General features: G+C 53.2%; 11 protein-coding genes across 11 annotated transcripts; 8 read left to right on the top strand and 3 right to left on the bottom strand.

Annotated features, from left to right (window-relative positions):
- Positions 1 to 409: 409 nt before the first annotated feature.
- J4E92_009563 (uncharacterized protein) lies at positions 410 to 2,194 on the bottom strand (the record flags this gene model as incomplete). Its single annotated transcript, XM_051500909.1, has 4 exons — positions 410 to 1,079; positions 1,149 to 1,254; positions 1,403 to 1,595; positions 1,748 to 2,194. The coding sequence occupies 4 exons, from the start codon at positions 2,192 to 2,194 to the stop codon at positions 410 to 412; spliced, it is 1,416 nt and encodes a 471-aa protein (XP_051348852.1).
- Positions 2,195 to 3,093: 899 nt separating this feature from the next.
- J4E92_009564 (uncharacterized protein) lies at positions 3,094 to 4,067 on the bottom strand (the record flags this gene model as incomplete). Its single annotated transcript, XM_051500910.1, has 3 exons — positions 3,094 to 3,323; positions 3,375 to 3,760; positions 3,988 to 4,067. The coding sequence occupies 3 exons, from the start codon at positions 4,065 to 4,067 to the stop codon at positions 3,094 to 3,096; spliced, it is 696 nt and encodes a 231-aa protein (XP_051348853.1).
- A 655-nt stretch (positions 4,068 to 4,722) lies between these two features.
- On the top strand, positions 4,723 to 6,888 carry HSP78 (chaperone ATPase hsp78; the record flags this gene model as incomplete). The annotated part of the gene is made up of 1 exon (XM_051500911.1): positions 4,723 to 6,888. The coding sequence occupies one exon, from the start codon at positions 4,723 to 4,725 to the stop codon at positions 6,886 to 6,888; it is 2,166 nt and encodes a 721-aa protein (XP_051348854.1).
- Positions 6,889 to 7,432: 544 nt separating this feature from the next.
- Positions 7,433 to 10,184, top strand: J4E92_009566 (uncharacterized protein; the record flags this gene model as incomplete). Its single annotated transcript, XM_051500912.1, has 8 exons — positions 7,433 to 7,550; positions 7,601 to 7,947; positions 7,994 to 8,461; positions 8,573 to 8,650; positions 8,737 to 8,950; positions 9,027 to 9,420; positions 9,471 to 10,018; positions 10,066 to 10,184. The coding sequence occupies 8 exons, from the start codon at positions 7,433 to 7,435 to the stop codon at positions 10,182 to 10,184; spliced, it is 2,286 nt and encodes a 761-aa protein (XP_051348855.1).
- A 138-nt stretch (positions 10,185 to 10,322) lies between these two features.
- J4E92_009567 (uncharacterized protein) lies at positions 10,323 to 10,602 on the top strand (the record flags this gene model as incomplete). Its single annotated transcript, XM_051500913.1, has 2 exons — positions 10,323 to 10,451; positions 10,498 to 10,602. The coding sequence occupies 2 exons, from the start codon at positions 10,323 to 10,325 to the stop codon at positions 10,600 to 10,602; spliced, it is 234 nt and encodes a 77-aa protein (XP_051348856.1).
- Positions 10,603 to 10,799: 197 nt separating this feature from the next.
- Positions 10,800 to 11,175, bottom strand: J4E92_009568 (uncharacterized protein; the record flags this gene model as incomplete). The annotated part of the gene is made up of 2 exons (XM_051500914.1): positions 10,800 to 10,913; positions 10,981 to 11,175. The coding sequence occupies 2 exons, from the start codon at positions 11,173 to 11,175 to the stop codon at positions 10,800 to 10,802; spliced, it is 309 nt and encodes a 102-aa protein (XP_051348857.1).
- Positions 11,176 to 11,450: 275 nt separating this feature from the next.
- On the top strand, positions 11,451 to 12,517 carry J4E92_009569 (uncharacterized protein; the record flags this gene model as incomplete). The annotated part of the gene is made up of 3 exons (XM_051500915.1): positions 11,451 to 11,556; positions 11,621 to 12,152; positions 12,205 to 12,517. 3 exons carry the CDS (start codon positions 11,451 to 11,453, stop codon positions 12,515 to 12,517), a joined length of 951 nt encoding a protein of 316 aa, XP_051348858.1.
- A 411-nt stretch (positions 12,518 to 12,928) lies between these two features.
- J4E92_009570 (uncharacterized protein) lies at positions 12,929 to 14,591 on the top strand (the record flags this gene model as incomplete). The annotated part of the gene is made up of 4 exons (XM_051500916.1): positions 12,929 to 13,588; positions 13,639 to 13,724; positions 14,151 to 14,216; positions 14,270 to 14,591. 4 exons carry the CDS (start codon positions 12,929 to 12,931, stop codon positions 14,589 to 14,591), a joined length of 1,134 nt encoding a protein of 377 aa, XP_051348859.1.
- A 3,379-nt stretch (positions 14,592 to 17,970) lies between these two features.
- On the top strand, positions 17,971 to 19,193 carry J4E92_009571 (uncharacterized protein; the record flags this gene model as incomplete). The annotated part of the gene is made up of 3 exons (XM_051500917.1): positions 17,971 to 17,976; positions 18,130 to 18,136; positions 18,232 to 19,193. The coding sequence occupies 3 exons, from the start codon at positions 17,971 to 17,973 to the stop codon at positions 19,191 to 19,193; spliced, it is 975 nt and encodes a 324-aa protein (XP_051348860.1).
- Positions 19,194 to 20,385: 1,192 nt separating this feature from the next.
- Positions 20,386 to 24,788, top strand: J4E92_009572 (uncharacterized protein; the record flags this gene model as incomplete). Its single annotated transcript, XM_051500918.1, has 4 exons — positions 20,386 to 20,517; positions 20,575 to 20,954; positions 21,004 to 23,519; positions 23,953 to 24,788. The coding sequence occupies 4 exons, from the start codon at positions 20,386 to 20,388 to the stop codon at positions 24,786 to 24,788; spliced, it is 3,864 nt and encodes a 1,287-aa protein (XP_051348861.1).
- Positions 24,789 to 25,121: 333 nt separating this feature from the next.
- Positions 25,122 to 25,985, top strand: J4E92_009573 (uncharacterized protein; the record flags this gene model as incomplete). Its single annotated transcript, XM_051500919.1, has 3 exons — positions 25,122 to 25,132; positions 25,185 to 25,228; positions 25,282 to 25,985. 3 exons carry the CDS (start codon positions 25,122 to 25,124, stop codon positions 25,983 to 25,985), a joined length of 759 nt encoding a protein of 252 aa, XP_051348862.1.
- Between the last annotated feature and the right edge of the window lie 1,522 nt (positions 25,986 to 27,507).

The raw sequence follows: 27,507 nt of genomic DNA on the forward strand, positions 1-27,507 counted from the left end.
GCGGATGTCAACTTCGTCGGCTACGCATTTATTTCTCGACATACAATGTTCTTCAGGGGCACGAATACTTGTACAAATTCGCTATCGTTGAGTTGCATACGCCGGTGCAGATGTCCTAGCAGCGCTCATGTATCCGTTGCCCATCCCCTCTGCTTCACTCCTCCGAAGGTGCCGATGCGGGCTTGCTCGTCGGCGCATACGCGCTCTTGCCTCTGATCTTCGCACCTTGGAGGTAAAACCAAATCGGCACAGGTATCATCGCAGCAGCGAAACATCCAAGTAAAGTCGAAGCCCATTCCACGCCCATACCCTCAAACATTTCCTTCGCAAAGAGAGGAAACGCTGCTCCCCATATACTGCGAAGGAACGTGTTCGCTGCGATCGCCGAGGCGGCAAACTAGATAACATGTCAGCAGTGACTTGGATATGTGGAGACCCGGGTTCTTCTTACCATGAGATAAGCATCGATGATATAGTTGAACGACTGCAAAAAGATACTCATGATACCAAATCCGATGAGCAATCCAGAGCACGTAGGCACGATCCAATGGATGTCCGCGCGATACCCGGTCCATCCGAACCAGAACAAACCCCCCGCGAAAGCGACACCACCCACAATGACCTCTGGTAAACGCCACTCAGGAATTGGGACGTTGTTGTTAGCAGCCAGCCTTTTCTGGTATCCCGGCTGCCTCGCAAAGATAAACACGCCAGCAAACAACTCCCCAATGATCATTCCAAAGAACGGAAGACCACCAACACCCGGGTTCATACCATGGACGCCCTGGAATACGATCGGATACGCCGTGAGGAAGAGATAGAGCAATCCGTAAATGAAGGCGATATAGATACTGAGCAGCAGCACGATACGCTCCGTGACCAGCATCCTAAGCGGCCTCGAAAAGTTCTTCTCGATGAGTTCGCGGAAATCGACTTCAATCTCTTCTTGCTTGGCGTGGATGCCCCAGTTCTTTGTGCGGCGGCGCAGTTCGGCGGCTTTGGCGACGAGGATGATGGGTGGGTAGGATTCGTCGAGGAAGAGGAGCATGAGGGTGAAGGAGGCGAAACCCATGAAAGAGCTGTGATGGAATGATTAGTATACACGTTCCTTTCGGAAAGGAGGGAGGAGGGAGGGGGGAAGTGCTCACACAAGGTACTGAGTCCATCGCCAGGAATTTGACATGACTATGAAGCCGCCGATGAAAGGAGCGAGGAAAGGACCTGTGAAGACCATTACGCTGAACAGGCAGATTGCTATACCACGCGTTCTATTGGCGAACATGTCGGCGAAAACTGCTGCAACAATCTATGTCCCTATCAGCACTTTGTCTCACCCATTAAGATATCGCACAAGTACTCACGGTAATCGGACACGCGCCAAAGAACCCCGCGAAGAACCTACAGATCAAGATGGTCTGCAAGTCTTTCGCCGTCGCACACGCAATGTTGAAGACTGAGAAGCCAAACGATGCCACCACAAGCGGCAATCTCCTTCCCTTGAGCTCTGAGAACGGTGCCCAGAGAACGGGTCCCGTGGCGAATCCTAGGATGTACAATGATGTGCCCAGCGTAGCGACAACGTAGCCGACGTTGAACTGTAGCTCGATAGCTCTCGTCGCGGTACTGAATATCGAACTAGCGAATGAAGCTGTGACTGTCGTGAATCCCTATCCGCATGGCACACCAGGTCAGTCTATATCCATCATCTGAAGGCTATCGCGTCCTGTTTCCGGAGGACCTAACGTACCAGCATAAGCGCAGTAAACAGCTTCTTCCCCAACGCCCAATTCTGCGCATGCAACGGGTCATCTTCTCCATCGAATTCGACGACATAGTCTTCTTGGTTGCCGAGAGGAGGAGGGTACGGTTTCCCTGCGCCGAACGCTGGTAGTGGGCGAGAGCGAGTAAACCTGCTGCGGAAGACACCGAGACCACCACGGGCGCTGTCGCCGACTGTTTGCGAATGCTGGCTCTTTGACGTGTGAACGCGGTTCAAGGACGAGGCATCGTGGCGTAGAGCTTCGACGTCGGTCTGAGGATTTGTCTGGCGTGGGGAGGTACGTGAGGTCGAAGTGGCCGCTGTGCTCGACGAAGATCCTGTACACAGTACACCGCCATCCTTCTCGTTGTCTTTCTGTAGAACTCCGGCGTGGACCTGTGCGAAGCTGTCTGGGCTAGCATCTCGCTGTGTCATCTTTTGCGTGTAGCGGTTCTTTGTCGTTCGAGATGACTACAACGAGTCCAATGCAACAACGGATACTGCGACCCGATGCTATACATATTGTATTCTCCGCGCATGTTTAGCGGTCAGTATAGTATGTTGAACGTCCGTTGCTCCGCGCCGAACTCCACAACAATGTTGATCCCAGAGCGCGAGCATCGGGGATATAAAAATGCACCGACGAAAGAGACATTGTTATTCGCTAGAGCGGAACATGCGAGTCTTGCGAGTCATAAGGGATGTTGCCAATGTTTCGTATAAATCCTATGCTACTTTATATGCTCAACTGTTGGGATTCCTGCAGACTGATGGTGCTGATCGCGGCGTTTGGGGCGCGTTGTGTGGTTGGTATTGATGTATGGTTAGCCATCATGGCGCCGTGGAACCCCCGAAGGCACGTCGACCATGACTAAGAAAGCAGCGAGCCAAGCCTTCTCTCATGCTTTGTATATAGGGGGCATGGCCCCGAGCCAGACTTTGTCCATCGACGTTAGGCAGTCAACGTCGCAGTCGCTGATGTCTAGGTTTGGCAGCCCTAGGTGCCACCATTCTCCGCGTCGCGGCCCAAGTGCTAAGACGTGTCGTTGCGCTAGCCCACCTACCGTTACCACTCGACCTTGGGCAGTACTTATACGAGCCGCGCCCTCATCAGGCTTACCGTTACTACGTCCACGCCTGTCCTATGTGATACATCAAGTCACAAGTGCATATGGCAAGATGTGTTGTTGTCCCGCAGTGGGAGTGGTATCTCTACCATGTCGTGATTTTTGGTATTCGTCTAGCAACTGCTCATAAAGACGTGAAACCGTCCGTCATGATCATGCATAGTCTTCATCAAAAGGTCATAAAAAGGGCGCGCCAACAAGAAGCATCTACAACTTCTGCATGGCAACGATGTCGGTGGACTGGACGTGGTCCTCGAACTCTTCGATCTGTTGCTGGAGCTCGTCGAGCGAGACCTTGTCGTCCTCGACGACCAAGTTGATCTGGAGCTTCTTGATACCGAAACCGACAGCAACAAGCTGGGAGGCACCCCAGACGAGACCCTCCTTCTCGATGGAAAGAACGTTCGCCTTGAGCTCGTCCATGTTTGTCTCGTCATCTGAACAACGTTAGCATGCAAGCCCATTGGCAAATATGGGAAGACACATACCCCATGGCTTGACGTCCATAGTGACGATAGACTTGGCAGCAGGCTTGACCTTGCCGGCCTTCTTCTTGTTGTACTCGGCCAGACGCTCCTCCTTGATCCTGGCAGCCTCGGCGTCCTCCTCCTCGTCGTCGCTGCCGAACAGGTCGACCTCGTCATCGTCGTCCTCAGCCTCCTTCTCAGGTGCCTTGGCGGGGTTGAGGGTGAGCTCGGAGGACTCGGGGCCGTAGGCGGTGAAGTCCTTGGTAGGGTCACCAGGAAGGGAGTCGAACTCGCCCTCGAAGGTGAGCATGTGGTTGTACCAGCGCCATGCGTACGGGTACTTCTCAGGCGCGGGGATCTGCTTGATTTGCTGGTAGACCTTTACATCGGCCTGCGATGGGGAGTAGCTGGGGCATGTTAGCCAATGACTCCTTCATTGTGTCTGGACAAGAGGCAGAAGGAGGGAAGATAGATCAGAGTTGCGACAAGCGCGTGGTTTTGTATTCAGATAGCGGGGTCTTAAGCCGCCTCATTAACACGGACCAATTGTTCTCATCATGAAAACTTGGGGGGTGCGGCGCAATGCAGGGAAGGTACAAAGCGGAGGGAGTTGTATGGCGGGGTAGGAACTTACCCAACAATGTAGCTGCGGGTCTTGACATAGTTGTTCAGGAGAGTCAGGCCTGCTTCGGAAACGAGATCGGTGAAACCCATAGTTGCAGATGTGGTAGCGAGTATGGTATGGGAGAATCGAAGGTGTTGTGTTGAGAGAAAGAGGGACGGCTGCAGTTTTTGATGGAGGCTGGAGGAAATTGCACTGAGAAAAACGCGCTAGCCTTGGCGCTAGCACGTGCCCCTCCCTGCCCGCGACAGTCACGAACACGAAGAGTCAACCAAGTCATACTAATGTCGACCTTTATGCATCTAGATCTTGCGCATTAAACCCACACGAACATATGCTCTTCTGCGCGCCCTGGCTTCCATCCGTGTCGGTTGTGGATGCTGGAAGTTTGGAGTGTTTACTCATAGACGCGTAGAAATCTATCGAACCACCGCGCATCTTCGCCGAAGCCTTTGCTCCCGCCATCCATCACGAATATAATGATACCATCTCCATCTTCTCCAAATTGACTTTTGCTTGCTTTTTGACTCCGACATCGTCATGCTGACCAGTAGAGCACGCATAGCCGCGAGGCGCATCGCCTCCCCCTCGACCTCACGATTACTTCCCATCCGCACATCGCCTTCATGTCTCAATGCTTCCGCGATACGACTGCCTCAGCAGCAGAAACTCCTACGACCACTCATATCGTCACGAAGCTATGCCACCAACGGAGGCCGACCACACCCTCCAGGTGGAACACATCGCATGAACCTGGGTGGCGAGCCGGAAAAGCCTGCGTTGGAACAATATGGCGTGGACCTTACCGAACGAGCGCGTGACGGCAAGCTAGATCCAGTTATCGGACGAGACGGCGAGATCCAACGTACCATACAGATCCTATCGAGACGAACGAAGAACAACCCAGTCCTGATCGGCTCAGCGGGAACAGGAAAGACTGCCATCCTGGAGGGCCTGGCCCAGCGAATTGTGAAAGGCGACGTGCCCGAGTCGATCAAAGACAAGCGCGTCATATCTCTTGACCTCGGGTCACTTATCGCCGGCGCAAAGTTCCGCGGAGATTTTGAAGAGCGCCTCAAGAGCGTCTTGAAAGAGGTCGAAGAAGCGAAGAAGGGTGTCATACTATTCGTGGATGAACTACACACGTTGCTGGGTTTGGGTAAGGCAGAGGGCAGCATCGATGCTAGCAACCTTCTGAAACCCGCCCTCAGCCGTGGAGAGCTACAACTCTGCGGCGCAACAACGCTCAACGAATACCGACAAATCGAGAAGGATGCGGCGCTTGCGAGACGATTCCAACCAATTCTAGTTGGCGAGCCGACCGTACAAGACACAATCTCCATATTGCGCGGCATCAAGGAGCGATACGAGGTTCACCACGGAGTCCGCATTACTGACAACGCCCTAGTCGCCGCCGCTGCGTACAGCAACCGATACATCACCGACCGCTTCCTTCCCGACAAAGCCATCGATTTGGTAGACGAAGCCGCGAGTGCCCTGCGCCTCCAGCAAGAGAGCAAACCCGATGCGATTCAAGAGCTAGACCGTCAGATCATGACCATACAAATCGAGCTGGAATCGCTGCGGAAGGAGACAGACATTGCCAGCAAAGAGCGACGTGAGCGCCTCGAGGAATCTTTGAAACAAAAGCAAGAGGAAGTCAAGGGCTTGACCGAGAAATGGGAGAAGGAGCGGGCTGAGCTTGACGAAATCAAGAACGCGCAGGAGAACCTTGAAAGGGCAAAGCTCGAGCTCGAACAAGCTCGCCGAGAGGGAAACTTTGCCAAAGCCGGTGAGCTGCAGTACAGCAGGATCCCTGAGTTGGAGCAGAAGCTCCCCAGAGACGAGGAGGTGACTGCAGGCGCCAACCGACAGGGCTCCTTGCTACACGACTCTGTGACTGCCGACGACATCGCATCCGTGGTTTCACGCACGACCGGCATCCCGCTCTCCAAACTCAACTCGGGCGAGAGTGAGAAGCTTATACACATGGAAGACACCCTACGGCAATACGTCAAGGGCCAAGACGAAGCCTTGAAGTCCGTTGCAAACGCCATTCGTCTGCAGAGAGCTGGCTTGTCCGGCGAGAACCGACCCATCGCTTCTTTCATGATGTTGGGACCGACAGGTGTAGGAAAGACCGAGGTTTGCAAGAGGTTGGCGGAGTATCTGTTCAGCACTCCTCAGGCCGTCATTCGATTCGACATGAGCGAGTTCAGTGAGAAGCACACGGTTTCCCGCCTCATTGGTTCACCTGCAGGCTATGTTGGATACGAGGACGCTGGTCAGCTTACCGAAGCTGTCCGACGGAAGCCCTACGCGGTCCTCCTGTTCGATGAATGGGAGAAGGCTCACAAGGATATTTCGACGCTTCTGCTGCAGGTACTTGACGAAGGCTTCCTCACAGACGCCCAAGGACACAAGGTCGACTTCCGCAACACCATCATCGTCATGACATCGAACCTGGGTGCTGATATCATCGTTGGTGACGACGTGCTGGACTCGGCTGGAAAGGAATCTAGTGAAATCTCTCCCGCAGTACGCAGCGCTGTGATGGATGTTGTGTCCGCCACATATCCACCGGAGTTCCTCAACCGTCTAGACGAATTCATCATCTTCCGCCGTCTGTCACGCGAAGCGCTCAGGGATATTGTGGACATCCGTCTCAAGGAACTGCAGCAGCGACTGGACGACCGTAGGATTGTACTACAATGTCCAGACGAAGCCAAGCAGTGGCTATGTGATATAGGCTACGACCCGAAGTTCGGTGCTCGGCCGCTCAACAGGCTCATTGCACGTGAGATCGGCAACAGCCTGGCGGATAGAATCATCCGTGGAGAGATTCGCAGCGGAGACACGGCCAAGGTCGCCATCAACGCGGAAGGCACCGGTCTCACCGTTGCTACCGCATGAGAAAGTATGACTAACGACGGTATGACTGTATAACAGACTGTAAACTATACTATTGCATGTACATAATGTAGCATCAACGGCGTTTGTAGGTATAACATTTCCTCTCTGTAGATTGCATCAATGCACAAAATTCTCTTCTTTGATTCATTATCCCGCGGCAGGCACGCGTCGCGTAAACTGCCATGCGCGACTTCCTCTTTCATCTCAACCCACACAACTTGGTATTCTCTCACCTCACCGCCACCCAGCCCCATCAAAGCCATCGTTCTCGATCTCTGCGATGGCGCGCAACTCTTCATACCGGAATCGGGGTAGTCGCAGCAGTGCTACCTCGCGCGGAAATCGCAGTAGTCAAAACCGCCGCACACCTACCTCCGCTAGCAACTCGCATGCATCGTCCACGCGCTCTGCTTCAAGCGTTCCTGCAGGACCCAGCAGATTGCGTAGAGACGTTGATCGGGGACCGTTTCCGGATACTTCAGTGGACACACCTTCCGAAAGTCGCAATGCCGAAGAAAACGACGACACATTGATCGAGGTCATCATGGCCGTTGATATGACACCACGTGGTACAGTAGGATGTTGCTATTACGTCGCAAGAGAGGAGAAGCTGTACTTCATGGAAGATATACAATGCGGCGACGTTGATGTTATCGACTCCCGTGGGTTCTTCTTGTCTCGATGTCTAGACCCCATGTTAATTAGGGCGCAGTGAGAACATTCATCGAGCCTACCGTTGTCCTGGTATCGACAAAGATTGACGACAAAGTCATCGAACGGTTCGATCCAGAGGCCAGGAGCGACTCCGCAAGCAGCGACAACGACCAGTTTCGCCTTCCATTCCTGCTGGAGGTGAGGCCACCCAATGAGTTCTTCTACGATGCTGCAAAGAGCAAGCTTGTCAGCCTCCGCCTGGGTGACGAGAGTGGTACTCGTGTCAGTTTCAACATACCTGGAGAACTTGCGTCAATGAACCATCTGGACGAAGAAGGCACGTTAGGCCAGCAAGGACAACTGCTCCGGCTAGCAGGATGGATTGACCTTGACAGCCGTTCAACGGTATTCTCGCGCTTCCCATGAAAGATGCGCCGCTAATACTGCACAGGTCGGCTGCGCTGGAGCACTTATATCGTATCTTCAACGCCGACGCGCTGCAGCGTATCTTCCTGGCGATCGCTCAGCCTATCTCATGTTCCGTATCACAACACTGGAAATGTTCAGCCTTCGAGAGACCATGTTCATCAACGCAGATACCCTTCACTCCTTACAAATTATGGGTGCCGAATCACATCCGCACTCGCACAACAAAGGGCCGACCAAAGCCAGCTCCGGCGAAAAGGAAGGGCTCTCTGTGTATGGGCTATTTCACCATCTCGCTCGAACACCACAAGGAAGGTTCCTGCTTCGGCAACAGTTCCTGCGCCCTAGCCTCAACATCGACATCATCAACGAGAGGCTGAGTACGATAGGGGTCTTCGTTCGCCCAGACAACGATCCCGCAGTACAGGCACTTGTACAGAATCTCAAGAATGTCAGCAACATGCGTGCCATGATGGTCAACCTGAGAAAGGGCGTGGGTGGCTCAACGAAAGCAGGCGGAGGCTTCTCCAAGAGCATATGGACGTCGATCAGAGCGGCACGTTTCGCAAAACACCATTTTACGTCATCTGACTGATCGCCTTAGTTTGCATTCCATGCACTCAAGATCAAAGACACATTACAGGATGTTCTCGGTGGTGAAAGCTTAGCTATCAGGAACAAGGTACTGCTAACTGCCAGCCTGTCAATCACTGCGAGGCCGCACAAATAGCCTGCTGCGGTTCCTTAGATTACGACTGACATTTGCAGGTGTTCGAGAAATTTGAAGGCTACCACCTGGCCCAGATCGGAAGGAAGATCAGTGAGACCATCGACTTGGCCAGTTCGGCAGAAGAAGGTCGGGCTGTCATCATGCCTGGCGTTGACGACGAGCTGGATCAGATGAAAAGGACTCTAGACAGTCTTGACGACTTCCTCAACCGAGTAGCGCGAAAGCTGTCTGAGAAGATGCCCTCTGACATTCGTACGTCGACACGCTCCTGACAATGCTAAACATTGTTACTCCAAAGTTACACCACGTCAAATACTGACCAGACTAGGCGCCACCCTGAATGTCATCTACTTTCCGCAAATCGGGTTCCTCTGCACCACTCCCGTCAATGAACTAAGTGGAGACGCCGTCTACCAAGGCACCTTCGACAGTCCTTGGGAGAGGATGTTTGCCACTGAAGAGCAGGTCTACTTTAAGAACAGCGAAACCCGAGAGATGGATGATCACTTTGGCGACGTGTACGGCATCATCTCAGATCGCGAAATCGAGATTAGCCACGAGCTCGCGCAGTATCTACTTCAATATGAAGATCTGCTGACATCTTGTTCGGACGTATGTGGAGAGCTTGACAGCCTTCTTGCATTAGCACAAGGCGCGAAGATCTATAAGCTTTGTCGCCCTCGGATGACCAACGACAATGTCATACGTATCAAGGGAGGCCGGTGAGTACACTGATCGTGGAGGCTCCATGCAGCCACTGACTTCCGTCTAGCCATATTCTGCAAGAGCTCACAGTATCATCCTTTGTTGCGAACGATACGACCTTAAGAGGCGGGGAGGGTGATGGAGCTTCGGAGGAAGACGTCGATGAAAGCTATGGTACCGGTACCCAACCGATTACGAGCTCTGCAAGTCGCCATACCTACGCGCATAAAGATAGCGCAAGCATGCTTGTCTTGACCGGGCCCAACTATTCAGGCAAAAGCGTGTACCTGAAGCAGGTCGCGCTCATCGTATACATGGCTCACGTTGGATGTTTCGTCCCAGCAGATAGCGCAAAGATTGGGCTGACGGACAAGATCCTTTCCAGGGTGACGACGCGCGAGACAGTGTCTCGTGTCCAGAGCGCTTTCATGATAGACCTACAGCAGATATCCCTCGCACTGAGCTTGGCGACCCGCCGCAGCTTGCTTATCATTGATGAGTTTGGCAAGGGAACTGAGTCTAGTGATGGCGCTGGTCTGGCATGCGCAGTCATGGAGTACCTGCTGAGTCTGGGGTCTGAGCGACCAAAGGTCATTGGTGCTACGCATTTCCATGGTGCGTGAACTTCGATCATTCATTCGTCAGCTGCTAACACGTACCAGAAATCTTTGAAATGGACCTGCTTAAGCCGAGACCCGCTCTTGCATTCGGGCATATGGAAGTACGTATCGATGCCGATGCTTCGGAAGTCAACGAGCAGATAACATATCTCTACAAGTAAGTATACTACGAAAGCAAGAGGGCATGCTAACAGCGCCTAGCTTTCGTGAAGGTCGGAGTACCTCAAGCTTCGGTACATGGTTAGTTTGTAGCCTCGATGTCTGCCTGCTTCCATTGACAAGAAGACAGCTGTGCCGCCATGAACGGTGTGCCTCCCGAGATCATTCAGCGTGCAGAAAACCTCATCTTCCTTTCCGTTCGAGGTGAAGACCTGGTAGCTGCATGCTGCCAGATGCCAGAGGATGAGGCTGCGGAACTCGAGGAAGCGGTATGTGCTGCCGAACTGTTGGAGATATGGACTAATGCGGAAGCAGGAGCAAATCGCGAGAGACTTCCTTGGAGCCGACGTCTACCGCGACCCGAAGAATACGCTAGCAGACATACTCACAGTATCTACAACTACTGATTCGCGCAGCTAGAAGGGGGATGCACAGATGATGACGTTCGGTAAGCGGGGCATGGATAGGATGAAGTTGTCAAGCGTAGGAAGGACCGTGGGTCGCGTTGAACTACTACTCTGCTTGATCGCACGAGAGAGATCACTGCGGCAGATCGAATGATTCAGAACGTAGACGTGAAATGGGATTTGACTTGGGCAGACGACGTGACGATGCTTTCAAGAGTGCTCTACCTGATCCATGGCCTTGGTCACGTCTTCTTCCTTGAACCGATGCATAAGCTTCACCGACGATATGGTTGTCTCCTTAGCTTCGGCTTTGTCGATGTGGATCTGGTTGAACATTCAGGTACTCTGTGCATTACACGCATATATAGACCCGTGGTCCGGGTCGGCTTACCACCGGAGTATCGAACTCGTACGCGCCCTTCCACTTTTCTTGCCCTGCATCCATGACATTGATCTCGTCGTAATCAAAAGGCCTCTTCGCCTTGACGTTCTGCACGACAGCTTTAGCCGTGTCGCATAGGCCGCATGGGGTTCGGGTGAAGAAGGTGACGCGGCAAGCGAGCAGACGGGATGTGGCGCGGAACATGGTGGCGACGTGTTGACAACCCACACACTCTCTCAATACCGATGACTACGAGCGTGCAGTACAGACGGGGAAACTCGTGTTGACGCGACAGCAATTCCGAAGATGGAAAGCTTCAACGGCCAGGATATCGATTAAGCTTCGCGCTTGGACCCTATGATGACGGCTGATTTCCAGAATGTTCGGAACAAAATCTGGGGCATCGCAACACGACAAGCAGCGCGCATCCGACCTTTCTCTCCACTCGTTAAGTGCGTTACTCACAGAAACCGACAATCATGGCGAAGAAGTGTGTACACAAGGGCTGCGGCAAGACGTACGAGGACGAGAACGAGGAGTGTGTTTACCATCCCGGCCCACCCAAATTCCACGAGGGGCAGAAAGGTAGGTCAGCACCACCAACGCGCATATCAACAAGACCAGCAAAGATGCTAATTGAATTCCCCAGGCTGGGAATGCTGCAAACCACGCGTCTTGACCTTTGACGAGTTCCTCGCAATCGAGCCGTGCACAAAGGGCAAGCACTCGGACGTCGACGACACACCCAAGCCCGAGCCCGTCAAAGCCCCCGACGTGCCCAATGACACCCAAGTCAATCTCGGATCGCTCGAGGAATCCCTCCCTGCGCCCGCTCCCCGATTACCCACCGCACAAGCCACGCCCAAGCCCAGCGCTTCACCGGCGCCGCCGCCAGAATCCGAAGACGACGACCCGAGTCTGGAGATCAAGGAGGGCATGACATGTCGGCGGAAAGGATGCGGCGCGACACACAAGGGAGGCGATAGGGAAGGAGAGAGCTGCATACACCACCCCGGTGCGCCCATCTTCCACGAGGGCAGCAAGGGGTGGAGTTGCTGTAAGAGGCGGGTCATGGAGTTCGATCAGTTCATGAAGATCGAGGGGTGCAAGACAAAAGACCGACATTTGTTCATCGGCAGCGGCAAGAAGAAGGGGGGCGAGGAGAAACTAGAGACAGTTCGGTACGTCTTTCTACTCTCTCAATCAAGACGACCTACTAACCCCACACCCCAGACACGACTACTACCAAACCGCCACCTCGGTCGTCGCATCCCTCTACCTCAAGAAAATCGACAAAGCAACCGCCGTCGTCGACTTCCAACCCACACACGTCAAGCTCGATCTCCCCACCTCAGACAGCAAGCGCTACCAAACCGAATTCCTCCTCTTCTCGACTATCAAGCCGGAAGAGAGCAAGTTCAGGATACTAGGCACGAAGCTCGAGATGACGCTAGTCAAGGCCGATGGAGCTAGCTGGCCGGTCCTCAGGAGCGACGATAAACCTACTGGGGAGATGATTCAGGTGGGTAGGGCGGGGAGGGCGTAGGGGTCAAGTGACATGATGTGGGGAAGAGTAGAGTCATGCAGAAACGAAGTTACGTTAAATCAGGCATACTGCTTTTTATCATGAGTTTATGGGGTTTGTGAGTATGTGGAGAGTGTGGCATGGTGTACATACATGTGAGAGAGGGGGTGGCTTATTAATCATGACGCACCTCGCGCTCTAGCTATCTCCGCATGTTATGCAATCAGCCTTACAACATTCCCATTTCCAATCTCGAGTCGGTTTACTAAACAGCGAACCAAGGTACCGAGGACAGCATCAAGATATAAGTTGAATCGCCCGGTTCGTCATTGTTATTACACCAATCCTCCTCGACGACCAATCCCCTTCACACCCACCCACCGACACCACCCCATACCAAGTATCCACCCCAGACCGCAGCAGAACCCAGCGATGTCCCCCAAACCCCCCCTCATCGCCATAATCGCCGGCGTCGGCCCCGGAACCGGCGCCTCCGTCGCCCGCAAATTCAGCCAAACCTACCCCGTCGTCCTCCTCGCCCGCACCCCCGAATCCTTCTCTTCTCTCGCCGAGGAAATAAACAAGAACGGCGGGAAAGCCATTGGCATAGCCACAGACGTATCCTCCGCCCCCTCCCTCTCCTCCGCCCTCGCCGGGATCAAGAAAGAGTTTGGAGATGATGTCGCAGCCGCGGCGGCGATTTTCAATGCTTCTGGTGCTTTTATGCGGAAGCCGTTTTTGGAGATCCCCGTCGAGACGTTTGAGAGGAGTTTGGGGGTTAGTGGGATGGGGGGTGTGTTGTTTTCGCAGACTTTCTTGCCGTTGTTGTTGAAGGGGGTGGAGAGGGGGAGTGAACACCCGCCTAGTCTTATCTTTACGGGGGCGACGGCGAGTGTGAAGAGTAATGCGCAGATGGCGAGTTTCTCGACGGGGAAGTGGGCGTTGAGGGCGCTGAGTCAGAGTTTGGCGAGGGAGTTTGGACCGCAGGGTGTGCATGTTGCGCATGCGATTATTGATGGGGTGATTGATATTCCGAGGACGAAGGAGTGGTTGAAGGATATGCCTAAGGAGGCAAAGTTGAGCGCTGATGCTGTGAGTACAACGAGACGGAGAGGAGATGTTTGCAGCTGACGTGTGAACAGATTGCGAACGATTATTGGTGGCTGCATACGCAGCCTAAGACGAACTTTACGTGGGAGATCGATCTTAGGCCTGCGGTTGAGAAGTGGTAGGTGCGGGCTGTCACGCCGAGAGGACTATAGGATAGGAGAATGGCGCATGAGAGTGTCATGAGTGTCAATAGCAAACAATTCTTGTTCGTCGGAGGCATAAGATCCTGCGTCACCGCGTCAATATCTTTGATATCGCAGTAAATTTCTGCGTCACCGTGGATACCTTCACTTTGTTTTCACGCCCTCTCGAGGTGAAGACGAGTACGCTAGGAGGCCCTCAGTGTATATAAACTTTTCGATCTGACTTTGTTCTCTCTCTTTACTACCCACAACAACATTGCGGGTACCAAAACGCGCAAACCACTATATCCTTTGACGATTACATCACAAACACATCGAGGTATGCTTATTGGTGAATGCCTCTTGTATGCGGTAAACGATACTAAAATCCAGTAGATCTATAACATGTCTGGCCTCGGTAGCTCCCGCTGGTCCTCCAAGCCGACACCAAAGCCATCTGGAGATGATGCGAAGACTCCGGATGAGCCGTAAGTTTCTTTCACTTTGCCTCAACAGGGATGGTATACCAACAGTATTACAGCAAACACGTCGCCGTCCCGTCTTTCGGATTCACGATGCCTAAGTTCAGGAAGAAGTCCGCTCCCGTCGTCTCATCTTCAGTAGAGGCCAAGTTGGTCGAGACGAAGAAACCCGCGGCCAAGGTCGATGCTTCTCCCTGTCAAGAACTTGTCAAGGTCGAGACGGAACGACCGCAGTCCAAGGTCTCCGCCGCCATTCAGGCGACTCGAGACCAGATGGCCAAGTTCGTGGGCCTACGTCGTCAAGATCGCCCTTCCAAGGCAAATGCGACGATTGGACATGGTCCGAGCGCGTCGTACGGAGGATATATCAGGAGAGGATAGATAGGCTGTAGTTGCCTGACATGACGTTCAGGGATCAAAGACAGACCAGGTACAGGAGGCTGGAAGCTACATTCAGCTTCCTGATGTTTGTATGACCAATCAAAGTACATTAAAAACCTCCTGGCTACCTCCCGCCATAGGCGATAGAATGATCAAAACTTGATTTAGACTCCATGTACCACAGTTTCGACAGACGCAACGGGTGCGACATAATATGCCCGAGGGCAGATAAGATGCAAGGTCTACACCGATCGTGCAGCAGCCAGATTGGGCCACTTGCAGAAAATCTCACTCATCAATGTCAGGCTGAACTTGGTCGCATGCGCATGCGCGACATAGTTCGCTAACCGTGGCGAGGGGAGAAATGTCCCATTTGGCCTGACGTACGAGTGCGGCGTATCCATGGGTAGTCGAGAACCCCTGGCACCTTTCATCTACAACGTCGTTGAGACGCAGAGTCGTTGGAGCGCATCGAGGTGATTTGCCGGGCAGAGGCAAATGCTAAGGCCGAGCCATCGAGATTGATGCCGCTTTCAGACCCGCGGAAGTAAGACAACGAGGCTACGTCTACCGGCCAACACGGCCTGGCGATATCATAGGTAGCGATATGCGTAGTTAGCTGGATGGGGCAAAAGATAGACGAGAGGCTCGCATCATGTGAAGGTGTTGCACCGTTCGGAGCCTTGCATACAACCATGCGGGACATGCGCTGGCGACGATGGGCATGGTTCTGACGGACTAGAGTAAGGTGACGGTGAAGCGCCTGGCTGACAGCCAAACGCAATCGACTGGGCGTATTTGTACGTGCGCCATAAGGCTCCGCGACACCTTACTACTGCATGCAGGCCCACCCACGTGTCAGCGCCCGTTCTGCCGCAGTGCGACAGCTCATGTGCTGGAGCAAGCAGAGGGGGAGGCGTTTGAGAGACTCAGACCAGGCGGGATTAGCGATAGATGGAGATGCGGTTCTAACCGGGCCGCTGGTGAAGTGGGAGGTTGCTGCTGCGACTGCGCGGCGGCCAACAGCTGGGCCGCTGGGGTGTCTGGCCGTGGGCTGTCAGGGTAAGCATAAGCTCATGACGGCAGACCGGCAGAGAAATCGCGGTGACTGGTAAGTTTGTCGGATGAAGCGATCGCTTAAATACCACGGTATGCTATGGCAGCACTCGCTGCAAGGACCAACGCCAAGTTGCTCTCGTCCCGTCGGAAGGGAAGGTCCAACGTTAATACCCGTGTGCCCGCAGCATCGAAGGCAGACGCCAGCCAGCACCCAACGCTGGAACCACACGATCCGGCGACCGCAGATTGTGCTGCCTGCTGCCCTGGAATACGCGACGATTGCGCAAGACGTCCGACCTGCATTGCATCTTGTCGTCGTCGTCTGGTAATCTTCGGCCCCAGCCCGTGACTGGCGTTTCCGGCAACCATCCCATCTCTCCGGCCCGCACATCGCAGCAACATCACCCGAAGACTCGATCAACAAGACGCGCGCAGCCTCGCAGCACCGCCATTCTTCATCAACCCCCGTTCTCAGAACTCCCTGCACTCGTCGCCAATATTCGCGCACCGCCTGAGCTGGGCGCCGTCGCGCATCTTCCCATGACCGGAGAGAATGCACCGCGGCTAACTGCACTGCCTGCTTACCCACCACAACAACGACATCAACGGCCGCCATCTCCTCCCGGACAGCATCAGCAACTGCAGTCTCCCCTAACGCAGCTGTCTCCATCCACCGTCAAGGCGTCTCCGCAGCAGACCCCCGGGCCCCTTGATGCCAGCGGCGGCAGTGCTGAGCCCTCAGCAAAACGAGGCATGCGCTCGCAGATTGCATGTACCAGATGTCGCCGAAGCAAGACCAAGTGCGAAAACACCGGTCAGGGCACGACGTGCAAGGCTTGCGCGAATACCAACCGCGACTGTACCTGGGACCACGCGGCTGTCGCAAGCAGCACCGGATCTGTGCGCCGCGACAGCACCGCCGATTTCGATGTAAGTCATCCTTTTTTGTCTCCCAGTACTCCATTAGTCGTGTTGCATATCAACGTTCGTGGCTGAGTTCACGTCCTGGGCTATATCACGTGCTAGCGCTGACACCCCCAGGCCCCGCCCAAGAAGCGACGCAAGTTGCTAGCACCAACATCAACTACAGCGCAACGCTCGGTAGAAGGCTTGGGCTCGCTTGAAGATGCGCTTCAATCACCATTGCTTACTTCCCAGGTCTGGGAAGAGCTGTTTGACATCTATGAGAAGCATTTCTCTACAGACTTCCCCTTCTTGCATAAGCGAACTTTCCTCAGCTCTGTGCGGCCGCCGCCTTCATCTGGCAGCTCATCTGAAGTTAAGACTCCGACTCAAGCTCCAACACCGCGCGTGTATGCGCCTTTGCTCTTAGCCTTCCTTACCCAGACTGCTCGTTTCCATGACAAGCTCGTAGCGCAAATGGGTAATGACCCGATCAGGACTGCCGAATTCTACGCATCAGCGACTCGCACGCAGATGGGAACGGAAGTCGTTGGTTCCCCGAATGTGGAAAAGATCCAAACACTCCTCATGTTGGGGTATTATGAATGGACCAATTTGCAAGGTACTGACGGCTGGATGAAGATCGGCGTTGCTATCAGAGCTGCCATATGCCTTGGGTACCCGCACCTTGATGTCGACGAAAGCGGGCTACCTGCACCACTGAAAGACTGTGAAAAGGGCCTTTCGGAAAAGGACCAATTCATACTTCGCGAGACTCAGCGGCGTACCTTTTGGAGCTGCGTCCTCATGGATTGCTATCTGAGTTGGGGGGAAGATCGGCCGAGGATGCTTACGCCCGATCAACTTCAAAGAACTCAACTTGTCTGTAGCGATGGCGCATTCAATTTTGGAAAAAGAGCAAGAACAAGGCTTCTGGGTGAAGACGATGCGATGTATACTGCGCGGAGGAAACGATGGAACAAACATGCTGAGGAACGCCGTAATGACCACGACGGAGCAGATCGAGCCAGTGCCCTGGACGGAGGGAGGTGGGAAGTTGCCGAGGGGGAGGCAGAACTAACATGGTACATCAAAGTTGTTGTGATCTTCGGAGAAGTCTCACAATGGTCGTGTAAACGCGGCAGGAGGTCCGTTTGCCTCGTTCGTTCCGCCGCGATATCTGACTGACAACGTGTAGACAAGAAGGCAAGAATCCACCGTGGTGCGCAACGACTGGCTTCAAGAAATTGGAGGACAAACTCAAGCAGTTGAAGCGCGACCTTCCTGATCACCTCCAGCTGACCTCGGACAACAACGACGACCGTAGCTACAACTCGCCCGGCAAATACGTTGCGATACATGCAATGTACACATTGTGTTTTGTGTGGTTGTACAGAGAGTACATGCCCACATCACCATGGACGTTGACGTATCCCCGCGGCCCGTTGGATGAGCCACTGATTGATGAGAAACCCCCTGACCCTGACTACTGGATCAAGCAAGCCAAAGACTGTTGGAAAGCCTGCCTCGACTTCACAACACTACTTCATACTATCGAGAACTCACAAGTTCATAGCAATTTAGTACAAACGCCAACGGTAGCTTTCTCTTGTTTTGCCGTTGGAATAGGCAGTAAGTATCTAACAGTGATTTGGTTGGGTATTGCTAACCACCCCAGCCATCTACTGCCACTACTTTCCTCACATGGATCCGGACGACGCCCTCTCATCTCGTAAAGACCCTAGAGCCCATGATATCGCAAACGGCTTCCTACTGCGCATTTTGAGTCGCTTCAAGATGGCCCGCTCGTGGCTAAGTCAACTTGCAGAATGGCAACGATACTACCGTCGTGAGAGAAAGAAGTACCGAGAGCTAAGCGGCCAGATCGATGATTCTCCAAAGAGCAACTCCAGCGATGGCGTCGCTAGCGGTGGGCTGAAAGACTATGCACAGCTCTTCGAGAGAACGCACAAGCAATTCGGTGACATTGCGAACGCTAACGACAACGACGGACAATGGCCTGACAGGGATAAGGACCTCGCGGATACGAGACTGCCACATGACGAAGACTCTGCAGAGCGCACTTTGCCTACCAGCGCCGCTTCGGTCAAGCATGAGATGCAAGGCGCGCCGGAGGAAAAGTCCAGTAACCAGTCCGGCTTCACTGCTGTCAATCACAATGGTCAACAAACTCCTCCAGCTCCGCCGCCAGTCACCCAACCATCAACCTACGCGCACGGCGGCCGTACACCTTCTTATGATCAAAACTCTCACATGCGCGCCACGGCACTGACATCACCACAACAACCCTACCCAGCATACCAGTATCCCAATACTCAGCATTCCCTGAGAAGTCCTTTCCAGCAGTCTGACCCCCGACAATCGCCTGTGCCAGCCCCGGCATCTGTCCCGATACACAGTGTCTACCAACCATGGCCACAAGCACGACCGCAGGAGTTACAGGAGCAGAAGGTGAACATGGAGATTTGCGGCGCTGCTACTTTCCCCAACGGCTGGGCGGGCGACGTCATGATTGGTGATAGTGCTCAAGACTTTAACAATTGGGGCCAGTATGGCTTTCCGACTATTCCGGATAACTCGGGGTATTATCAGTCTGGGTATCCGTATCCACCGCAGTAGGTCTGTGGGGTTGGGCTTGTTTTGCTCTTCGCGGGGTTAATGTAAAGAAGCGTTTGGCGCGTGAGCAATGTTGAGACGAACATCCTTTGTCATTCGTGTTTTCTCGCATATCTGTTTGGCTTCTTGCGATCCACATTCTTTCACTCCTTCCTTCGGCGCATGTTGCGATGGTTGTTTTCTCTGGCTGCATCGGTTGTGCCATTTAGATTCCTAAGGGCGACAGGATGTTATGTAGCGGAGTTTGTTTCTTCATAGGCGGGTTACTTGTTATGCGATGGTTTTGGGTTGGCATGCGACGGGAGAGTCGTGGGCGGATCGATCGGTCTTTATGCACATGTAGATGCACGTATCATATAGCATGTTTGTAGGTTCGTTGCAATGGATTGGTAGTACTCTTGGCCTATATGTCTTCTGTATGCGCGCACTGGGTTTGCGCACTTGCTTTTCGCGATGATCAATGCCTTGTTACGTCAGGTCCGAATTCGATGTACCTCGGTAATTTCCCCCACATCCCATCATCATCAAATCCCATCCCATCCCCATGCCACAACCCAGCACATTTACCCGTCCCCAAAAAAGATACCTCCAAGCCAAATTCCCCGATGCCCGTCGTCATCCCGCCGCGGATGCCTTTCCCAATCTAGGGCGGAAAGGCCTCAACCCAAGCTTCCGCAAGCATCCACAACTATACGACCAAGCATTAACCCTCACGCTAACCCCACTGATCGCCGCCTCTCTGCACCGCCTGGGCAACGGTCATGGCGCACATCGGACATGTTTCCCCGCCTGCCTCAACCGAGATGCGGGCATCGACTCCACTAACAAGCATCCAAGCTGCGATATTGGTGGAATCGGTGCTTGCGTCTTCTGGCATGGTCAAGGATGCGGCGAAGCGACTAGACGTGCTAGTATCGCTACGGCTACTCATCCGGTTCAACACGCGGTCTTAGCACGCTCAACATGGGGCAAGACTGGGGAAAGTCGCTGGGGAAAGAGGGTATGTGCGTTCGGATCGCAATGGCACGAGCGGCATGGAAACGATGCTGTCATTGTTTGACAGGAACGAGGAAAGATCCCGGTCCGGCTACATGCATACCGTCTGGAGCTCCGAAAGCTTTATATTTCGTCCCATCCCCGCGGACTCTGACCGGGCCACAAGCAAATTGACCTTTGGTTTCGTATTTTGGTCAATATGAAGAGCTTTTCAAAGCTTGCAGGCGCGGTTGCGCTGGGATGTTTTGCGGTTGAGACTGCGGCGAGGGCTGTGGGGTATTCGCCTCAGCAGTGGATTAAGCCGTATAAGAGAGAGGCTTTGCAAGATATTGTAAGTTGCGGAGTTGGATCAACATTTTGGGGTTATGGTGTCTAACCAGATTCACAGGTCACATGGGATGAAGACTCGCTCTTCGTACATGGCGAACGCATCTTCCTGTACTCTGGCGAGGTCCACCCGTACAGATTGCCGGTACCTGATCTCTACTCCGATGTCTTCCAGAAGATCAAGGCTCTTGGGTACAATGGTGTTTCCTTCTACGTGGACTGGGCGTTGCTTGAAGGCAAGCCCGGTGTCTACCGCGAAGAGGGTGTCTTTGATCTAAAGCCCTTCTTTGATGCTGCGCAGGAGGCTGGTATCTACCTTATCGCTAGGCCGGGTCCTTACATCAACGCTGAGGTGTCTGGTGGAGGCTTCCCTGGATGGATTCAGAGGGTCAATGGCACGCTGAGAACGCGTGCGCCTGACTTCCTGGAGGCGACCGACAAGTATGTATCTTCACTAAAAGTAGGCGACGTCTTACTAACAGCAGAACAGCTACATGAAGAATGTGTTGGCGACAATTGCGCCTGCGCAAATCACCAACGGCGGACCAATTATTCTCGTTCAGCCCGAGAATGAGTACACACAGGCCACTTCGGCTATCAAGCCTTTCCCGGATCCGGTCTACATGCAATACGTCGAGGACCAGATTCGCGACGCCGGTATCATCGTGCCTTTGATCAGCAACGATGCCTCCGCTAAGGGCAACAACGCACCCGGTCAACCTGCAGCTGTTGACATCTACGGACACGATGGATATCCTCTTGGATTCGACTGTGCCAACCCAACCACATGGCCAGATGGCAATCTTCCAACAAACTGGCATCAGCTTCACGAGCAGCAGAGCCCTACTACGCCTTACTCCATCGTTGAGTTCCAGTCTGGCAGCTTCGACCCATGGGGCGGACCAGGTTTCGACAAGTGCGGCATTCTAGTCGGCGCAGAGTTCAACCGTGTCTTCTACAAGCAACTTTACAGCTTTGGTGTCACGATTTTGAACCTGTACATGACTTACGGTGGAACCAACTGGGGTAATCTCGGTCACCCAGGTGGCTACACCAGCTACGACTACGCTGCACCGATCAAGGAAGATCGTCAAGTCGACCGCGCGAAGTACTCCGAGCTAAAGCTCCAGGCAAACTTCTTCAAGGTCAGCCCTGCGTACCTCACGGCTGCACGTGGCAATGCTTCGACTTCCAAGTGGACTACCAGCAGTGACCTTAGCGTTACTCCCGCCACCAACGAGAAGACGACATTCTACTTCGTCAGGCATTCCAAGTACAACTCGCTAGATTCCACAACCTACAAGCTCAACGTTGCAACGTCGGCATTGGGCAACATTACTGTACCCCAGATGAACGGCACTTCGTTGACGCTGAACGGGCGCGATTCCAAGATCCACGTCAGCGATTACGATATCGGCGGCACCACCCTTGTCTACTCTACTGCCGAAATCTTCACTTGGCACAAATATGAAGACAAGACTGTCTTGGTTGTATACGGTGGACCTGGAGAGACTCACGAATTAGCCCTTGCTGCTACTGGACTGGAAGTCGTCGAAGGCGATGTCAAGAGCATGACTACTAGTGGAGTTACAGTCTTGAACTTCAAGGCTGATGGTGGCAGAAAGGTGGCAAAGGTTGGAGCTGACAGCCCCATTTACGTCTACATGGTCGACCGCGTCGAAGCCTTCAACTACTGGGCTGTCGATCAGGCACCCCACGATTCGTCCAACCCTGTCATCCTCAAGGCAGGCTACCTGATGCGCACTGCCAAGGTCACTGGCGACACCCTCGCCCTCACTGGAGATCTCAATGCTACAACCACTGTCGAGGTTCTTGGTGGCGCATCATCTGATGTCTCCAAGATGACCTTCAACGGCCAGGATGTCGACTTCACCACCTCCGAGCAAGGAACTCTGTGCGCCGACATTGAATTCGCCAAGCCAGATGTCAGCCTTCCCAAACTCAGCGAGCTCGAGTGGAAATACGTCGACTCGCTTCCTGAGATCCAACCCGGATACGATGACAGTGAGTGGACTGCGGCCGATCTCAAGAAGACGTACAACTCTCTGCGTCCCCTTGACACTCCCGTATCGCTGTACAGCTCCGACTACGGCTACCATACCGGTACACTACTGTTCCGCGGTACCTTCACCGCATCCGGAAACGAAACCACCTTCAACCTGACCACCCAAGGTGGCTCAGCATTCGGCTCATCCGCCTGGATCGGCGACCAATTCCTCGGCTCATGGCGCGGATACGACGCAGCTCTGAACGGAAGCGCCACATTCACCATGCCCAACCTGACCAAGGGAAGGAAGTACACAATCACGGTCGTAGTCGACAACCAGGGTCTCGACGAGAACTGGACCATCGGCACTGAGACAATGAAGAACCCGCGCGGTATCCTAGACTACAAACTATCCGGCCACGACGCCTCCGACATCAGCTGGAAGCTCACCGGTAACCTGGGTGGAGAAGATTACCGCGACATCTCGCGCGGTCCCCTCAACGAAGGCGGTCTCTACGTCGAGCGCCAGGGTCTCCACCTCCCCGGTGCTCTCTCCGCCACCGACGCCAAATGGACTGCTTCCGCCGGCCCCGTCGCCGACGGCATCTCCGCTCCTGGAATCGGTTTCTTCGCCACGGAATTCGATCTCAACATGCCATCTGGCTACGATATCCCGCTCAGCTTTACGTTCACCAACGGCACTTCTTCTGGTAACAGCAGCAGTGGCGGTTCGAGTGTTCCTGCGTACCGTGTTCAGCTTTACGTCAATGGCTGGCAGTATGGTAAATACGTTAGTAATGTGGGGCCGCAGGTTAAGTTCCCTGTTACTGAGGGTATTCTCAATTACAACGGAACGAATTACCTAGGTGTCTCGCTTTGGGGTCTTGATGGTGGGGCGACGAAGGTTGAGGGATTGGAGTTGGAGGTTGATGCGGAGATTTGGAGTGGGATGAAGAAGGTGGGGACTGTTATGGGGATGGAGTATGAGAAGAGGGAGGGTGCGTATTGAGATGTTTAGTAAGAGATATCTCTATCAACTATTCTTACATGTGCAACTGGAATTCGCGGTATTATTGCTCTGCTCCTTCGCGTCCTATTATCTCCCAGCTGTTGTGCTACTTTCACTTTCGCTCGACCTCCTAGCGCGGTCTTGGCGGAGGTACAAACAAACGCTTCCCCGCACATCAATATGTAAACTTACACTCGCATAACCCTCAACAGAAGGTCAACCCTCGCCCAAGAAACGCGCGGTAGTCGCGTGAATTCACGATGACAACACAGTAAGCCTGGCACAGGAGCTTCTCTTGATGCGCATGTACTAACGCGTCCAGCGTCGATAACCCCCGCGGCAGAACGAGCTTCCTCGATTTACCGGGAGGTAATATACACCGTGTTTTACATTGCTTTCACAGGCTAATTGAAGGATCACAGAGTTGCGCAATACTGTCTATCAGCACTTCATCGACGATCTTAAGGACCAGCCGGATTCACTACCACTAGGCTCTACTTTGAGTCAAAGGCGCAGGCTCAGTGATTTTGGATGGTCAGATGGCCATGCTTTAAACCTGGCCTCCGTACACAGACAGATACATGCTGAGTTTATGACCTTATATCTACACCAGGTGTACCACAGCGGAAGTCGGCTTTTGTTCAATCATGTCGACTACTTCCTCGACTTGTTCTTCGGTCAAAGTCTCAACTCAGGTCTAAAGGACGTTTCATATCAGTTTGAGGTTCGAATGGGCGCTGCCGGGGACGATCTAGAGGCTGATTGGTCGCTCGACTTGCTGAAAGTTGTCTCGATCATGCGTCATCACCCGTTGATCAGCATTGCATGGAATCTGGTAGGCAGCTTTAAGGAAACGACATTCGACGATTCAGGGGTGGTGTACGCCGTGTCAGCCATGAAGGACATGGATGTCCAACTATTCGGGAACTTGAATTCCGTCATGCTCTACTTGAACAAATATATCGAACACCACCATTTCGGTACGACCGAAATAGAGGCTGAAATGCCTTGTATGTTGAAGAGAGGTGCGACTAAGCAAGATGTCAACAGCATCAAGTCGTTGTTGTACCCTACCAGATGCAGAGGTATTGAAGTGGAGATTAGTTGGGAGGGCAGCTTTCGGGGCTGGTCAGACTGGGAGTCGTACCCTGAGGATGATTGGTCAAGTAATGAGGAAGACGATTCAGATAGTGCCGAAAAGGTCTCAGACAACGGGGAAGATGATCCCGAGAGCAGAGACCAGATATTGTGCATGTAATGCGGACGGAATGAATGAATGAAGTGCGCCTTTGACTCAGACCGCAATCTGATCTTCATCCGAATTAGTCATTAACATATTATTTTGGTATACGGTATAGCTGCGATAGCTTTCATGTATGGGGACGGAGGATGACAAGAGGGAGTGTTAGCTCTTGTCTTCACCTTTACTACCCCTCTTTGGTTTAGCGCGGTCTTGGCGGGACACTGACAAACGCCTCATCGTCAACAACAACATTACTTCTTTACAGTTCTCACCGAACCTTCCTACACAGTAGTTCCAGCCGTGGAGCAAAACTCCGAGACGAACAAGCCCCTGCTGCGCAACACCGCTATGGCAGTCAAGTACGTTACCCAGCCAGCATTTCCAGTGAGTGCGTGCTAACAGTCGAAGCAGCAGAGACGACGGTGGCGGGAAGTCGCTTCTGGACCTTTCCGGAGGTAAGCATCGTATGAGCGTTATTTAGCCACGGCGAGCTAACGCCAGACTTTAGAGCTCCGCAATGCCGTCTACAATCACTTCATCGACCTCGATCCTACAGTCGGCGAAGCTACCGCACTAGCGCGTTCAAGCCAGCAGATTCGCGCTGAGTTTGGCTCGCTGTGTCTGGCATCAGGGCACTTCGCAATCCCTACGGAACAAGTCGACAGCTTCCTACACGTTTTCTTCCCTCGTCACTTCGACTTGGAACCGCGAGTCAATGGTTCCCTCACCGACCTGTCGTTCGACTGGTTAGAATCGCAAGACTGGTTGATCGGCCTACTGGAATTGGTCACGATCATGCATCGATACCCTCTACTCAAGATCTCATGGTTCAAAGATATCACCACGATCATTTCCATTCTGGAAAGCATGGACACTCGAAAGTTCGAAAAGATAACATCAGTGAAGTATTTCATACACTCATTTTCTAACAACCGCTCGAATTGCTGCGCTTACCTTTGGGTCACATTGAAGAGGAAAACAGATCCTTCTAGGCTGGGACTCAGCCGCAAATACGGAATAATCAACGTCTGTTTTGCTTGGGAATTAGGTTTAGACGGTGAAGAAGAGACTCCAGAAAGCTCAAGTGGGGACGAGGATGGCTCAGACAGTGAGGAAGAGAGTTCAGACGATGGAGATGATAACGAGGATAACGAGGATGGCGATGAAGACGCTCCAGACAGCAGCGAAGGCGCTGTGGAAAGTAGTGGCTAGGGAAAAATGTGGTTACTGAAATGAGACTGGGGTATGCGAAGATCAATCGGGGCGTACTGAGATGGTGGAAACATATCCTCATGATGAGTCTATACGCCATGAATGAAATCTACCCACATGATCAACGGAAATATTGTGGCATACACGTCGTATTGCTCGCATGGTTCTCTCATATTCCAGCGCTTACTCTCAATGCAGGGCTCACACTTTTCCTCGCTCACCGTGAGATTCCTAGCGCAGTCTTGGCGGAGGTGCAAACAAACGCTTCTTCGCGCACAACGATCCTTCCTACCTACCCTCGACCTATCCTCTACATTCGCTCCTTCTGTCGATTCTAGCCCGTGCTATTATCGCGCGACATCAGAATGACAAGCCAGTAAGCGTAGCACAGACGCTTCCCTCGATGAGCATGTACTAACGGCCATCTAGGTACAGCGTCGGCAGCCCTCGCGGCAGAAAGAGCTTCCTCGACGCACCTGGAGGTGAAATAGCCTATTGCGTCTTCTTGATATGTTGACTTACACAACAACAGAACTACGCAATACCTTCTACCACCACTTCATCAATCTCAGCCCATCAACCAGCGATGCTGCCAACCTTGCCTGCGTCAATCAGCAAGTCCACGCGGAGTTCACGACGCTGTATTTGAGCCGGAGATATCAAGGCACAACCGGGGTTCCATTCGAGCATGTTCCGTTCTTCTTACACTTCTTCTTCGTTCGGTACCCCGACGCGGCTCCCAAGACCGTAGTCTACAAGTTCAAAGTTTGACTCGGAAACCCAACGCCCAAAAGCATTGATTTTGACGCTTCTCCATGCTGGTCGCTGGATTTGCTCAAGGTCGTGTCGGTCATGCGCAAATACCCTTTGATCAGAGTGGTCTGGGACCTGGGCGCGGGCATGGGTCGCTACTCCGCCGTGTCGTTCGATGACACAGACGTCGCCTACGCCGTTGGGAACCTGAGATATATGAGTGCATAACATTTCAGCAAGTTGTCTTCCATCAGGCTCACTTTGTCTGAATCGCTCAAGGATATACACAGCTTCCAGCCATTCCGGGTCGGGACTGTCGTCGCCCTGGACGCTAGCCTTTCAATCAAGTCGAAGAAGGGCGTGACAGAAGATTTTTTTGATGATTTCGATACCAATTGCGGAGGCATCGATATAGAGCTTGCGTTGGAGAACAGCACGGATAGTGATGAGGAGAGTTCAGATGGCGAGGAAGACGATGCAGATGATGGTCACAACGACCCAGAGAGAGATGATCAGGTCCTTCCGGACTTAGGAGACTTGATCATATTTTGAAAGGGCTTGTTCCTAGATGTATTGGCATTTTGTAGACGATAAGGGGACCGATTCTCTCGATGAAGACGAAGATGTGGAGAGTCTGAGGATCGCGATCTCTCTCATGTCATATGAGATCCGGCAGCAGTAAGAGTCTATGAAGCTGGTTTAGTCCGCTTATCAAAATGCAAACACGTAGATTACTAGTTCTGAGATGTGGAACGAATCGTCCTCGCCG

This window comes from Alternaria infectoria, assembly GCF_024043175.1.
Source record: "Alternaria infectoria strain BMP 0036 chromosome Unknown scaffold_25, whole genome shotgun sequence".
NCBI classification, from domain to species: domain Eukaryota; kingdom Fungi; phylum Ascomycota; class Dothideomycetes; order Pleosporales; family Pleosporaceae; genus Alternaria; species Alternaria infectoria.